The sequence below is a fragment of the Columba livia genome, chromosome 18 (genome assembly GCF_036013475.1).
Source record: "Columba livia isolate bColLiv1 breed racing homer chromosome 18, bColLiv1.pat.W.v2, whole genome shotgun sequence".
NCBI classification, from domain to species: Eukaryota; Metazoa; Chordata; class Aves; order Columbiformes; family Columbidae; genus Columba; species Columba livia.
The window spans coordinates 4,452,400-4,466,153 of NC_088619.1; the positions used below are offsets into that span (position 1 = coordinate 4,452,400).

The 13,754-nt window shown below is 60.5% G+C and overlaps 2 protein-coding genes and 2 long non-coding RNA genes across 4 annotated transcripts; all 4 read left to right on the forward strand.

Annotated features, from left to right (window-relative positions):
* Positions 1–2,766: 2,766 nt before the first annotated feature.
* Positions 2,767–4,515, forward strand: LOC135575805 (uncharacterized). Its single transcript, XM_065035180.1, has 5 exons — positions 2,767–3,396; positions 3,645–3,776; positions 3,962–4,039; positions 4,320–4,470; positions 4,511–4,515. Exons 1-5 carry the CDS (start codon positions 3,013–3,015, stop codon positions 4,513–4,515), a joined length of 750 nt encoding a protein of 249 aa, XP_064891252.1. The 5' UTR covers positions 2,767–3,012.
* A 1,003-nt stretch (positions 4,516–5,518) lies between these two features.
* On the forward strand, positions 5,519–6,140 carry LOC135575692 (uncharacterized). Its single transcript, XR_010466916.1, has 2 exons — positions 5,519–5,653; positions 5,938–6,140. It is a non-coding gene; the product is annotated as an uncharacterized LOC135575692 (long non-coding RNA).
* Positions 6,141–6,583: 443 nt separating this feature from the next.
* On the forward strand, positions 6,584–12,132 carry LOC135575806 (fas-binding factor 1 homolog). The gene is made up of 5 exons (XM_065035181.1): positions 6,584–6,628; positions 8,413–8,539; positions 10,005–10,171; positions 10,340–10,753; positions 11,337–12,132. Exons 1-5 carry the CDS (start codon positions 6,584–6,586, stop codon positions 11,562–11,564), a joined length of 981 nt encoding a protein of 326 aa, XP_064891253.1. The 3' UTR covers positions 11,565–12,132.
* A 49-nt stretch (positions 12,133–12,181) lies between these two features.
* LOC135575755 (uncharacterized) lies at positions 12,182–13,659 on the forward strand. The gene is made up of 2 exons (XR_010467002.1): positions 12,182–13,089; positions 13,426–13,659. It is a non-coding gene; the product is annotated as an uncharacterized LOC135575755 (long non-coding RNA).
* The last annotated feature ends 95 nt before the right edge of the window (positions 13,660–13,754 follow it).

Consider the following 13,754-nt stretch of genomic DNA (forward strand, 5'->3'; position numbering starts at 1 on the left):
AACGAAATACGAGGTGTCACCAGCTACAATGTAGGTGTTAAAGTGGGAAAGGCAGGAGGGAGCCTCAGCATCTCCCATCCCGTGGATAACTTCATCACAAAGGACCAGGGCGGCGCCCGCTGGCTCCTGGGGCGGCTGTTGCCGGGCAACAGAGACACTATATTGTCCCCTGTCACCTGTGCCCCTCGCCCATTTGGTCACTGGCCGTGGTGGGATCACTTGCCGTGGTGGGATCACTGTGGTGGTGGACTCATTTTGGCAGTTGGATCACTTTTGGTGGTGGGATCACATTTGGTGGTTGCATCACTTTTGGTGTTGGGATCACATTTGGTGGTTGCATCACTTTTGGTGTTGGGATCACATTTGGTGGTTGCATCACTTTTGGTGTTGGGATCACTTTTGGTGGTTGAACCGCTTTTCGTGGTTTGATCACTTTCGGCACTTGGATCGCTTTGGTGACTGGATCGCTTTCATCACTCGGATTGCTTTTGGAACTTGGATCTGTTTTGGTGACTGATCGCTTTCTGTGGCAAGAAGGAGCAGGAGAAAGGCTGCTGGCTGTCCATCCCTCCAAGATCACCTCCGGACAGAAAAGCTCCTGTCTCCCTACTTCGGGTTCAGTGTTTTCACGCAGAACAGCAGCGATGGCCACACGCAGTCTGTTGGAAATGCTGGACGCTGCCATCGGGACACCCCAAGTTGGGGTTGTGGATTTCGTGGCGCTCCACAAGCTGCTGAAAGCCATGATCATCGGGCAGCAGGGTCAGCAGGAGGTGCAGTGCGGCCTGGCAGAGGACATGCGGGCCATGCAGAAGGCGCACTCTGGCATGGCAGAGGACATGCGGGAGATGAAGGAGGCGATGCAGGAGGCGCATTCTGGAATGGCACAGGACATCCAGGAGATGAAGGAGGCGCATGTCGGCCTGGCAGAGGACATGCATGCCCTGCAGGAGGCGCATTCCGGCCTGGCCGAGGACATCCAGGAGATCCAGGAGACACTTGGCCTGGTGAGCATCGCCTGGTGCCCCGGGAGGGAGCTGGGCCCTCGTCCCTCCCGGCTCCTGCTGCCCTGTCACACTGTGCCCGTGCCCCACGGCCATCGGTGTCACCAGCGTGAAGGGCAGCAGGAGGGAAGAGTGGGAAGGGTGTCCCAAGAGTTGCTAAGGCACTTTTGAACTAGAGAGCCCTCAAAACAGATCCATGGGAGGGGAACGAGGGGAGATAAAGCTCTGCCCGTGCAATTCAGCCGCGGCCCCCAGGCACAGCCCTGCCCAGCGTCCCTCTGTCTCCTGCCCCAGTTCATTTGGGGATACTCTTTAAATCCCGCTCCCACATCTGAACGGGTGTCCCTCTCCTCACCCAGCTCCAGGGGAAGCCCCAGGACGCTGCCGGGCTGTGCAGGGACAGGAGGCGGCTGCGTCCCCCGCTCCCTCGGGGACACCAGCCCTCCTGCCTTGGGGCACAGCCTGTGGGGTGGGGTGCTGGGCAGTGATGCTGGGGGTCCCATCCCTGGGGGTCCCATCCCCCCAGCTCCATGGCCGGGCTGACTCCATGATCCCTTTGCATTTGGGGCTCTCATGTTCAACACGAGTTTGGCCCCGTGAGATGATGATTTGGGGACAGGGACTGGGGACATGGCGGGGGGTTCTGGGGTCTGTCCTCACGGCTGCCCAGCTGCCAGTAAACCTGCTGCCCTTTGCATCTTCTTCCCAGGAGGGCGGTGGGGGCCAGTCTGCCCCCTCCGAGCCCACCCAGGTGGCCATGGACAGCCAGTCCAGGAGGAGCTCAGCACTGGGGCCGAAGGGACGTGGAACACAGCCTGGGATGGAGACCGGCAGGGGGACTGCAGGGTCTGGCTCCCTGGGGATGCAAGCAGGGACACAGGGGCAACCAGCGACCCCTGTGAAGTTGTCAGGCGCTCCCTCTGATCACACGAGGTCTATTGGTGCCGGCGCCACCACCCCGGGGATGCAGCCAGGATCACGGGGCACCCAGGCCACCACCCGCCTGGGGACACAGCCAGGGGCCCCTGACACCCAGGCCAGCACCTCAGGGATGCAGCCAGGATGCCCTGGGACCCACACCACCACCCCTGGGGTGCAGCCTGCGTCCTCCAGATCCCAAGCCACCATCCCAGGGGATGCCCAAGAGCCGGCCAAGCCCTGGGGCTCCACCAGCACCTCCAGCTACGAGTCGGAGATGCGGGAGGTTCTCTCCCAGGTTGGGCAGCTCGGCAACGTCTACGCTGGTCTGAAGGAGGAGGTGGAACAGCTTAAATCTACAAAAGCAGAACGTGCGGATCTTGAGAACGTGCGCCAGCTTTTCCCAAAGGGAGGTGAGAGCACGGGGGTGCTGGCGGGGGTTTTTTGGTGTGGGGACACCCTGGGTCAGGGGCTCGTCATGCTCAGAGACCCCCTCACCAACAGCACATCCCCTTGCACCATGTCCCTCTAGGTCGGCAGAGCATCACCAGCATCCTGGCCGACCTCAAGTGCCAGATGTCCTTCCTACAAGACATGGCCAGGACACTCCAGGGGGAGGAGGAGAAGGTGAGCCGGCAGCAGTCCCCGAGGGGCTGCGGGGATGCCAGTTTGGGCAGGGAGGGGGCAGCCGAAGGGTCCCCGTGCCAGAATGACACAGGGGGCTGTGCACTCACCGCCCCCACTGCCGTTCCCAGATCAGCAAGGTGGAGGATGCTCCCAGAAAGATGAGGGGGGCTGGAGGCGGCAGAAAAGCAGACGGCAGCGGCCAGATGACCCGACAGCCGCGGTAAAAGGATGGGAGAGGGTTTCCTACCCCGCAGGGCTGCAAGGGAGCCTGGGGTCTGGGAGCATCCCAGTTTGGGGGCCGAGGGACACCCCCACGAAGGCTAAGCCTGCCCCTGCCCCCGTCTCGCTGGCCAGGCCCAAGGGACAGAAGGTCAAGGCAGAGCGCAAGGAGCTGGGGAAGCAGCAGGAGCCGACCCAGGCCGAGCTGGAGCAGTTTGCGGCTGAGTACGTGAATAACTTGGTGATGGAGACAGCGCAGCAGCTGCAGGCAGAGGTGAGGCCCGGGGACAGCGCTCCCAGCCCCCGCTGGCTAGGGAGGGTCCTGGCGGGGTCCCGGCCACGTCCCCTGGCTGGATGGGGCCATGGAGCCTCCACGGCACCTGGGCTTGTGGGCGGCATCCAGCCCGGCTCAGAGCTGATTCCTCCTCCCCTCCAGCAGCCGGACGAGCCGAGGGCGACGGTTCAGAGCGGGGGACACGAGCACGCAGGGTGCCACTTCTGCAGCCCGGACACCAGGGTGCTGCTGGGGAAGCTCCTCCAGCGCTGCAAGAAGCTCGAGGAGCAGATGGAGTCCCTGGCCCAGAAGGCGGGCGGCAAGGTGGACAATTATCCAAAGTGGAGGAGACAGGTAAGGAGATGCGGTGTAGGGGGCTTGAGCTGCCAGGACCCCCCAGGCATTTCTGCTTAGCTGTAACGTAGGGGAGCCCCTCGCTGCCCCCCTAGTTGGCTTGTCGGAGTCAGAAGAACGGAAGGGAATTAAAGCCTTGGAGCAAATGTCCTGCTTGCACTGAGAGCCCGTGGCCACCAGCCAAAATACCCTGGGTCTGTCCCTGCGGGGCAGCCACCCCCTTGCTCAGCACCGCCTTGTCCTCTTAGTCCCTGCAGCAGGACGAGCAGATCAAGTGCCTCCAGGCCAGCATCATGCAGCTCCAAAAGGACTATGAGAAGTTCAGCTCGGCCCTTGCAAACCTCCAGCAGGATCGCCAGCAGGAGCAGAATGACATCAAGGTGGGTGGCTGAAAGCCCCAAGCAGAGCCCAGGCTGGGACCCCAAGGGGTCTGTCCCCCTGCCACCCTGCTCGCAGCCCTGCACAGCTTCCCAGTGCCTTTCCTGGAGGCTTCTGATGGGGTGGGGAGGCAGGGGGTGCTCGGCTGGCCGGGGGGCAGCTCACGGGCTGCTGTCTGCCTTGGAAGGCTCTGTCCCAGGCCCTGGAGAGAATCAAGAAGCAGAAAGCAGACAAGGAGGAGCTGCTGGTGCTGGGAATCGATGAGGTACGGGCTCGAGGGGCCCTGGTGTTTTGGGCCAAGGGTGTTTTGGGCAGAGTGACAAACACCCCTTGTCCCTTGGGTGCTGGCTGGCAGAACCAGCCAGGTAGGGGGAGGATTTCCAGCCCGGCTGCAGGTCCCAAGCCAGGTCCCTCTGTCACTGCAAGTCCCTTCGGCTGGCGGGACCAACCCCACAGGGGTGATGGGGTGAACAGGGCCAAGTCTCCCACTCCTGTTGTCACTCCATCCTGTCTGCAACCACTCTCCTGTCTTTCCCCATTGCTAGAAAGCAGACAAAGACAAAGTCAGTCGCAGCCAGTTTGAGGCGTGCGTGGAGCAGCTGAACAAGGTGATGGAGGAGGTGACGGGCCAGGAGAAGTTCTTGCACCGGTTCCAGCAAGAGCTCCAGAGGCAGATGGACTGCAAGGTGAGGGCTCGTCCCCTCCATGCAGCACTGGCACCCTGGGGGCCTGGCAGCCTAAGGCAGGATCCTTGCGAGGGTCCCCCCTCCCGGCTGTGCCCCCGGGGACCGCCATGTCCCATCCTGGGGTAGATGGCTGAGGGTGTCACCCGTCCACAGCTGGACCGCCGGGAGCTGGGGGCGTTCCAGCAGCAGCAGGAGGTGCGGTGGAAGAGCCTCAGCGGGCAGCTCCAGGAGAAGGCGCTGAAGCCAGAGCGTGACAGTGCCGCTGGGATTAGGAAGTGAGTGCGATGGGGACAGTGGTGGCTTTGGCAGTGCTGGCCCTGTTCCTGCTGGCTGTCCCGGCTCGTGCCGGTGTGGTACCTGGCGTGGGAGCCATGTGGGCAGCGCCCCTGGGGATGCTGAGCAAGTGGCTGTGCCTTGTGCTCCTGCCAGCTGCAGCTTCGCAGCGATAGAGGCGGCACAATGAGGGGGCACGTGTGGGAGGAGCCCTCCTGAACCAGTCTTGGGGGGTGGGTGCAGAGGCTTTTTGTGGCTGGTGTGCAGGTGGGGCTGTGCCCCCCAGGAGCTCCCCAGCCCTTTTCTCCCCCCTCCAGGCAGCTGCTGCCTGGTTTCCATTGCCTGTCCTGTGACCGGCCCCTCAACATGCTGGCGCCTGGACCGTGAGTAACCGCCCCCTGAACAGGGAGCACCCCCCAACCCCTCCCTGGCGTCGAGTGACACATGGGGTGCCACCTGCCGGGCACTGAGCACCCCCATGTCCTGTCCCACAGGGAGCGGACGGGCGAGTGCAGATACCCCACTGTTACGCGGAGCTGTGGGGGCCCACACACTGTCAGGCCCCCGCGCTTCCAGCCCCAACCGCCCAGCACCCCACGGCCATCCCAACCCAGTGCCCGCCGCCCCAACAAGGTAGGGATGGCAGAGGGGGGGAGGGGGATGCTGAGCCTGCGGGGGTGATCTGTGCCTCAGTTTCCCCGGGGTGAGCTGGCTGGGGGAGGGTTGCTGGGGGACGTGGAATGGGGCCCCGTGTTTGGGTCACACGCTCTCCCCTTCCCAGAAGGACGCGATGCATCTGTCGGGCCAGGATGGCACTGATGGGAACCAACCGAACAAGCAGCCGTCTGTAACGGAGAGCTCTGGGCTGCCCTCAAGGCAAAGGGGGACGCCAGACACCACAACCTCGAGCAGCCAGCCAAGTATGGCCCTGTCAGGGCACCGGGGGGCAGAGGACACCCCGCCGTCTGGGGGGACGGGTCTGTGCCCACAGCTGGGCAGGGTTGGACGGGGGTCTGGGGGCTGGGCTGGGCTGTGGGGGCAGCACTGGCTGCTGGGGCAGCCAGTCCTCATGATGGAGATGGAGGGAGCTGGGGCGACATGTGGGGTGGTGCTGGGCAGTGTGGGACAACAGCCTGTGTGCTTCAGGGTGGGGGCAGGACCCTGTTGGTGGGTGTCTGTGGCTGACCCTGCCCCTCGCCCCCAGGCACCGCCTCCCCGCTGCTGTTAGCCGTGCTGAAGTGCCAACCAGCCTCATCTCCCGGACGCCTCACCCTGCCACCGAAGCTGCTGCCACACCGCATTAAATCAGCGCCCTGACAGCCGGGCAGGACGGGGGTCCCGGCCCCGGTCCCACCGCCCCGGGCGCTGAGCAGGCAGCAGCTGCAATAAATGGCGATGGGCAACCAAGCGCCGCTGTGGTCTGAGTGGGGGTCCCTGGGGCAGGATGGCAGAAAGCCCCGCTGTGTTTGCTTTTTCAGGAGAAAACTAAATGCTAAAAAGGCTCTTTGGGGGTGCCCAGAGGTGGATCCAGTGGTATCCAGGGTCCCCCCAGAGGGATCACGGGTAGCAAACCAGTGGGCACCAGGGCAGAGCCGGCAAAGGCCCATCCCGCACCCCGGGTGGGGCTGAGGTGTCCATGGGCTTCAGAAGCACCTCCTGGCACTAACTGGGGGGACGGGGTGAGGGGGGAACCAGGGGGCTGTGCAAGAAGCCGGGCTGCCTGTTGGTAACCGGAGGAGCAGCAGCAGGTGCCGAGCTGCAAGGCCGGGCAAGGCCGAGCTGTCACAGGAGCTCAGGATGACAACAGGTTGACCATGAGCCAGCAACGTCTCCTGTGGCCAAGAAGGTCGATGGTACCTGGGGTGCGTGAGGATGAGGAGGAGTGTGGCCAACAGGTTGAGGGAGGTGAATCCTCCCCTTCTGCTGTGCACTCGTGAGGCTCCATCTGAGTTGTGTGTCCAGTTCTGGCACCCCACTTTAAGAAGGACAAGGAATTACTGGGGAGAGTCCAGCGGTGGGCTACAAGGATGCTGAAAGAAGCATCTTTCTGATGAGGAAAGGCTGAGAGAGCTGGGGCTGTTGAGCTGGAGAAGAGAAGCTGAGAGGGATCAGTATCTCAGGGTGGGTGTCAGAGGATGGACCAGACTCTGTTCAGTGGTGCCCAACGCCAGGGTGAGGGGCAACGGGCACAGACTGAAACACAGGAGGCTCCATCTGAACAGGAGCAGAAACTTGTTTGCTGGGAGGTGCCAGAGCCTGGCCCAGGCTGCCCAGAGCGGGTGTGGAGTCTCCTTCTCTGAGACATTCAAAGCCCCTGGACCCAGCTGTGTGATCTGCTCTGTGACCCTGCGTGAGCAGGGGTTGGACCGGGGGCAGCGGAGCCGCCGGGGCTGGAGCGTCCGGCCCGATCCCGGGCCCACCAGGGACTCCATTTCCCAGCAACAGCGAGAGAAGAAGGGAAGGGAAGGGAAGGGAAGGGAAGGGAAGGGAAGGGAAGGGAAGGGAAGGGAAGGGAAGGGAAGGGAAGGGAAGGGAAGGGAAGGGAAGGGAAGGGAAGGGAAGGGAAGGGAAGGGAAGGGAAGGGAAGGGAAGGGAAGGGAAGGGAAGGGAAGGGAAGGGAAGGGAAGGGAAGGGAAGGGAAGGGAAGGGAAGGGAAGGGAAGGGAAGGGAAGGGAAGGGAAGGGAAGGGAAGGGAAGGGAAGGGAAGGGAAGGGAAGAAGGATGAGCTGGAGCAGTGGTTGGTGCCGCGGCGGCTGCTCCGTCCTGCAGCATCGCGGGAGGTGCTGTTCATCTCAGCGATTTGTGCATTTGGAGACTTCGGTTGAAGCCTTGAGCTACTGGAGAGTGTGCAGAGAAGAGCAAGAGAGCTGGTGAGGGGCTGGAGCACAAGTGTGATGGAGCGGCTGAGGGACCTGGGGGGTTCAGCTGGAGAACAGGAGCTGAGGGGAGACCTTCTGATCTCTGAACTGCCTGAAAGGAGCTTGGAGCCAGGGGGGGTCGGTCTCTGCTCCCCAGGAACAAGCACCAGGACCAGAGGAAACAGCCTCAAGTTGCGCCAAGGGAGGCTGAGGTTGGATCTGGGGAACAATTTCTTCCCCAAAGGGCTGTGGGGTATTGGAACAGGCTGCCCAGGGCAGTGCTGGAGTCACCATCCCTGGAGGGGTTTGACACGGGGTAGTGGTGGGCTTGGTAGTGTGAGGTTTATGGTTGGACTCAATGATCTCGAGGGTCTTTTCCAACCAGAATACTTCTGTGATTCCGGGTGTGTTTAAGGCTGAGCTGGAGCCTGGTTTTTGGGGGGCTTGGAGAGGGCAAAAAGCCAGGAGATGGGAGTGGGTGGCTGGTGGGAGACGGGCTTCCAGGTACCGAGGATGGAGCAGAGCCCGGCAGCACCCGCTGCTGCAGCCCGGCCTTCCTGGGTGCGCTTCGGCTCCAGCGTCGTAGGAAGAGCCCTCAGCCAAAGCAATGGCCATGGGTGTTCCTGACGCTTCTCCCAGAGGCAGCAGCAGGATCTCGGCACAGGACTCAGGGCTCAGAGCGTTTCAAGTACCAAAATCCCCCCCGTCTCAGCCCCCGTGCACTGCAGCCGCGGCCCCAGCACCAGCCTCCCAAGGGAGAAGCAGTGCTGAGGCATCCGCAGCGCTCGCCCTGTGCCCGTCCTCATCCTCTTGCTTTCCAGGACAAGGACGACTGGGACTGGGATTTCCTGGGGACATCGAAACCCAGTTCTGGCCCAGGGAAGATGCCCGTGAAACGTGGCACTGAGCGCAGCTCTGAGACAACAGCAGAACAGAGCAGCAGGAAAGGTAAGCAGGTTGCTGGATGCCTCCTCCTTGTAGGAAAGGAATCGGCAGCCTGGCTGAGTGTGTGTGAGGTCCCAGCTGATGAAATGGAAAGCCACCCAGTCCCATCTCTGATTAAGCAGTGCGGTCATTCCTAGAGAAGCTTGATAATGGGGTTGGTTGTGGCACAGGTCAGGGAGTGCCCCAGGTTACAGAACTGGCCTTTCCTTTCCGGGAAGGGAGGCTCAGATCTTCCCTTGGGCCTCACCCGGCCTGTTGTGCACGGTGCCAAAGGACAACGAGTTTTCGGGGTCGGGATTTGGGTGGCTGTAGCATCCCCAGTCCACGGCAAAGCCCAGCGGGGGCACGTCTGGGTGGGTCCTGGCTGCACTGGGCTGTGTTACAGGCACTCGCCCCTCTTGTTCCTGCAGTGGGGATGCTCATGGGTCTGATAGTCCCCTCAAATGGCCCTTTCCCCCCATAAATCCACTCTGGACACCAGTAGCAGCCGGTGGGTTGTGGCAAGGGCCAGGGTGTGTTGGTAGAGCAGGGGCTTTGGGTGAAGAGGGGCAGGAACGATCCGATTGGAAACTTGCAAAGCTCAAGAAGCTCCTGGTGTTGCCAGAGCTGGAAACCCCAGTGTCAGTGACCCCCAGCCATGTCCCAGCAGTGGCTGCAGGGGCACAGGGCAGGCAGTGGCGCGTTGCCGCTTTCTCACTTGCTGTGAGGTTCAGTCAGGGAAAAGACATTGAAAAAGGACTTTGTAAATGGTCCAGGGAGAGAAGAGCAGGCAGGGCTGCTTTGAAGGGAATTGCAGCCCCAGTGCCTGGAGCAGTGGGCGGGGGGTGCGAGCTGGGGGTGCCCAGGGAAGGGGGCTCATGCAGCCAGGGGAGCACCAGGGACGGAGCTGTTGGCGTCTCTGCTCCCTCGGCAGCCAAAAGGCTGAATCCTGCCGCAGGCGAGCGGGACGGAGGCTTCACCTGCGAGGCAGGAACTGGCGTTGGGGAGGGATCTTGTCTTTCGTGGCCTCCTCGGCTTGACCTCTTTGGGTGCTTTTTGCTTGCGGCCAGCTGGCCGCCTCCCCAGCAGCATCGGACTGTCGGGCAGAGCTGCTGAGCGCCCAGGCCCGTGTGGCAGAGCTGGAGAGCCAGGAGAGCCCCAGCGCCTGCTGGATGGGGGCCATGGGTGACCCAGGGGGAAGAGAAGGGGCCGTGTCTGCTCCAAACAGCATCAGGGTGATGGGAGAGAGGAGGAACCTCCCTGTGCAGAGATGCCAACAACGGCCATCGAGTGCTGCTGTGGGGGTTCTGTCCCCGGGGCAGCACAGGAACCTTCTCCTGGGTGCCCGGCAGGTCCGGATGCTGGAGGAGGAGCGGGCGCAGCAGAAAGTGTTATTGGAGAGTGCCCAGCGGCAGCACCAGGAGCACCTGGATGTCCAGGAGAGCAGCCACAGGTACCGGGCTCTGGCCTGTGCTCCCCTATCCGGCAGGTCCTTGCCCACAGCGCCAGGAGCTGGAAGCAAAGAAGGAGCAGCTGGGGAGAGACAGGCAGAGGCTGGACGAGGCCTGGCAGGAAATGCGGCTGGAGAAGGAGAAGGTGATCGGGGCCGTGCAACGTGTCCGGAAGCAGCAGGAGATGATCAGAAGCACAAAGGAGGTATGTGGAGCATCTGCACCATGGTTTGCAGCACAAGCCAGAGTCTCACACCCCTCCTGAACTTGTGAATCCTGTGCCGGGAGGGGAACAAGGGGACGCCCAGAGGAGCCCCAGCGCAGGGCAGCGAGGGTCCCTGTCCCCAACCTCCCCACCCGCTCTGCCTTGCAGCTCTTGGCCCAGAAGCACGCAGAGGGGGAGCGAGCCCTGGGGGAGGCACGCAGGATGCAGTCCGAGTTCTGGGACAAGCTGCAGGTCCTGCAGCAGCAGGAGGAGCAGCTGAAGCAGCGGGAGGAGCAGCTGAGGCAGGAACAGGAGCAGCTGAGGCAGGAACAGGAGCAGCTGAGGCAGGAGAAGGAGCAGCTGAAGCAGGAGAAGGAGCAGCTGAAGCAGTTGCAGGAGCAGATGAATCTGCAACAGGAGCAGATGAAGCAACAGCTGGAGCAGATGAAGCAGCAGCCAGAGCAGCTGAAGCAGCAGCTGCAGCAGCTGAAGCAGGATCAGGAGCAGCTGAAGCAGGAAAAGGCCTCCCTGTCTTCCATGTTCAGTGCCCAGATGCAGCTGCTGAAGTTCCAGGCCCAGCAGGTGAGGTGGGGGGAGAGCGGGGCTGGAAGGGGCTGCGGAGCCGCTGGGGGAGCTGGGCTGGCGGAACCCGATGGGGCCCTGAGAGCCGGGGGGTCTCCTGAGATCATGGCTGAGCCCTGGGCTGGGCCGGGTGGGCTCGAAGAAGCCGCGGGCAGCCAGAGCAGTGACACCAGAGACAAGGAGAGGGGGATGCTCGCAGCTTGTCTCAGGCTGGCTCCACGTCCAACCCGAGATGGACATTGTCCTTGGCTCGGAGGGGTTGCCCTCTGCTCAGCCCGTCCCTGGGTGGGAGACGCCGGCTCTGCTGGACTCTGGCTTTGTGGTGTCCCCATTCTGTGCCGTCGGGTCCCCGCTGGGTCTTTCCCCAGGCAGGGACGCTCTTGGAGGCTTCCCCCATGGGTCTTGCTCAGGCTGCGAGGTTCTGGGCTCTGGAGGAGCACAGGGAGGGGTCCCCTTCACGGGGGACATGGCACGAGGGAGGCTTTGGGATGCTTCTCTTGTTGGTGAGCAACACCCTGGACTGTGACCCTGTTTCTGTGGCACTTTCTGGGATCCATCCGACACATCCTTCCTCTCTTCTCAGGGGGACAAAGAGTTAGAGAAGCAGAGAATCTTCTTGGAGAACCTGAAGAAATTACGATACAACACTGCACAACTGTCAACAACCCCTCCATCCTCCTCCCGTTCTGTGGACGATACCATTGAGTATACGCATGTATTAATAGGGGCCCTGAGGAAAGCATCTCCACCTGTGCAAGTCGTCGACCTGTCCTCCATTCTTCTGCCTCCCATTACTTTCAGGACCCTTTAATCAGGCTCTGCCCCAGTGTCCATTCTGACAGATCTGCTTCTGTCGTGACTTGTAATAACATCGGATGTGAGACTGTGGCTACGCGTTAGAGGCCTCAAGGACTTCAGGAGTTCGCTTGGACACATTAGCGAGGATGCTTAATAAAAAGAAAGGGAGGACTGTTGCAGAATAAATGTACTCACTTAAATTCCTTTAGTTGTATTCTCTGCTTCGACATATCGAGATAAGGACAGAGAAAAAACTGCCTGGAAGACAGAGGAAGAGAATCCAAGAAGAAACAACGAAGGCCCCAGACCCAAAATTACCACTGGACCAACAGGCTCGTGAAAGATGCGTGAAGAGCGGGTGCACAGACTGGGGGGGTTTACAAGCCCAAGTCTCTTTTGTCTCACGCTCCTCCTGCTGAGAGGCCCCACGTCCAGACTGTTTCTTTGCTGTTATGTGGTTATTTATGGAGATCCCGAGGAAAGCGCCCTGCAACACTTCACCTCTGCCCGCGTCCCGACCGTCCTCCCTTCTCTGGACTGAAGAGACTGAAGACTAAATTAATGTGGACTCTGGTAAAGTTACAAAGGCAAGTGCAGTCAAGTGATGGAAGCTGATATGTTTTCCACTTTGCGAAAACACCCAGAGTGGCAGGCAGAATGTGGTATTAACTTGCCACCCCAGGATCCAGCTGTGTTCACATTAAAAAGGGAGCAGAATAAAGCTCAGGAGAAGCTGAAACCATGTTGTTCAGCATGTAGAATAAGACAGAAAACTCCCCTGATGAGAGGGGAGGGTGAGATAGAAGACTGCGTGTCCCCACAGGGCGTGGAATTGAAGATGATGTGCCTTCAGCTTCCGAGCTGGTGAAACTGTGCAGAAAGAAGAGGAAAACATGGAAAAGAAACTGAGATTTTAGTTGAGACTGGAACATTTGATTTGGTTTTGAATCAGGAATTGATACCATTAGATGAAGATTTTGTACCTGTGGTGGGAGCTACTGGCCAAGGAGACAAAGCTTTCTTCATCAGCCAATCCAATAGAAACTGGAAAACAAAATGCAATTCCTAATTTCTTATCTATGCCCGGGTCTCCAAAACCGTTACTGAGACGAGACTTAGGAAAACAATTGCAAGCAATAATAACATTTAAACAAGGTGAAGTGACATTCCAGATAAAAGAACAGCCACAGAAACCAAAGAAGGCCGTATGCAATGCACTGCAAGTTTGCTAAATTGGGTGAGATGCAGCGTGTACCGAGCTTCCCAAGAGAAAGCCTAGCACCAAGTTTTGGTGTGCCTTCGTTTTACAGACTCTGGGGTGCTGTGGGGAAGTAGTTGCCTGCCAGAGTGCTGCAAGAAAAGAGAATCACCTCAGCTCTTGTGCTTGTGTCTTGTTTCCAGCCACAGGCTCAAGCTGCGAACCTTGAGCTCGTTTGACTTGCACAGAAAGCACGAGGATGCCATGACCCCGGCAGGGCTGGCGTTTCAACAGTGCCAGTGGGACAGCTGCGTTTCCTGGGTCTTCCATCAGCTCCTCAGTGAGAAATGGCCCGTGCGGGGGGCTGGGGGAGCCGTGACGCAGCCCTGGGGGGAGGCACAGGGCCGGTGAACGAGCTGTGCCCGTGGGCTCCTGCTGGTCCCCGCACTGGTCTGGGAGCTGTTACAGCACAGCCTGGGCGCTTATGGAGCCGTCCTGCCCCAAACTAACAGCAGTCTGAGGAAACAACCTCTTAAAAGGCCATTTTGAAGGAGCATTTTCAAATAACACTGAGACCCTTCACCACGGCGTGCTCCACCAGCCCCGGTGGGTGTGGGGGGGCCCTGGGGTTTGGATCTGCACCGTCTCACTATCGCTCTCTGTCACCCCTTTACAGATATGAGAGAGCCCGTGTTTGAATTTGTGCGGCCGCCTGTTTACCATCCTCCCCAGGTGAAGTTCCCACGCCACCAGCCCCTGAGGTACCTGGACAGGTACCGAGACAGCAAGGAGCCCACCTACGGCATTTACTAGGGCTGGGCCTCCCCTCGAGGTGCTCAGCTCTGCGCTGGCTGGAAGGGCTGGGCTTATCCTTCCTTGGAAAAATCATTAAATGAACCCAGATCAAGTATTCAGTGCTCCTTTCATTGAGCTTTTCCCTTCTATACTGCCCCAGGATGTGTTTTTGCAGAGCTAGAAGCTGACATGCATTTGTTCCTGTTAAAG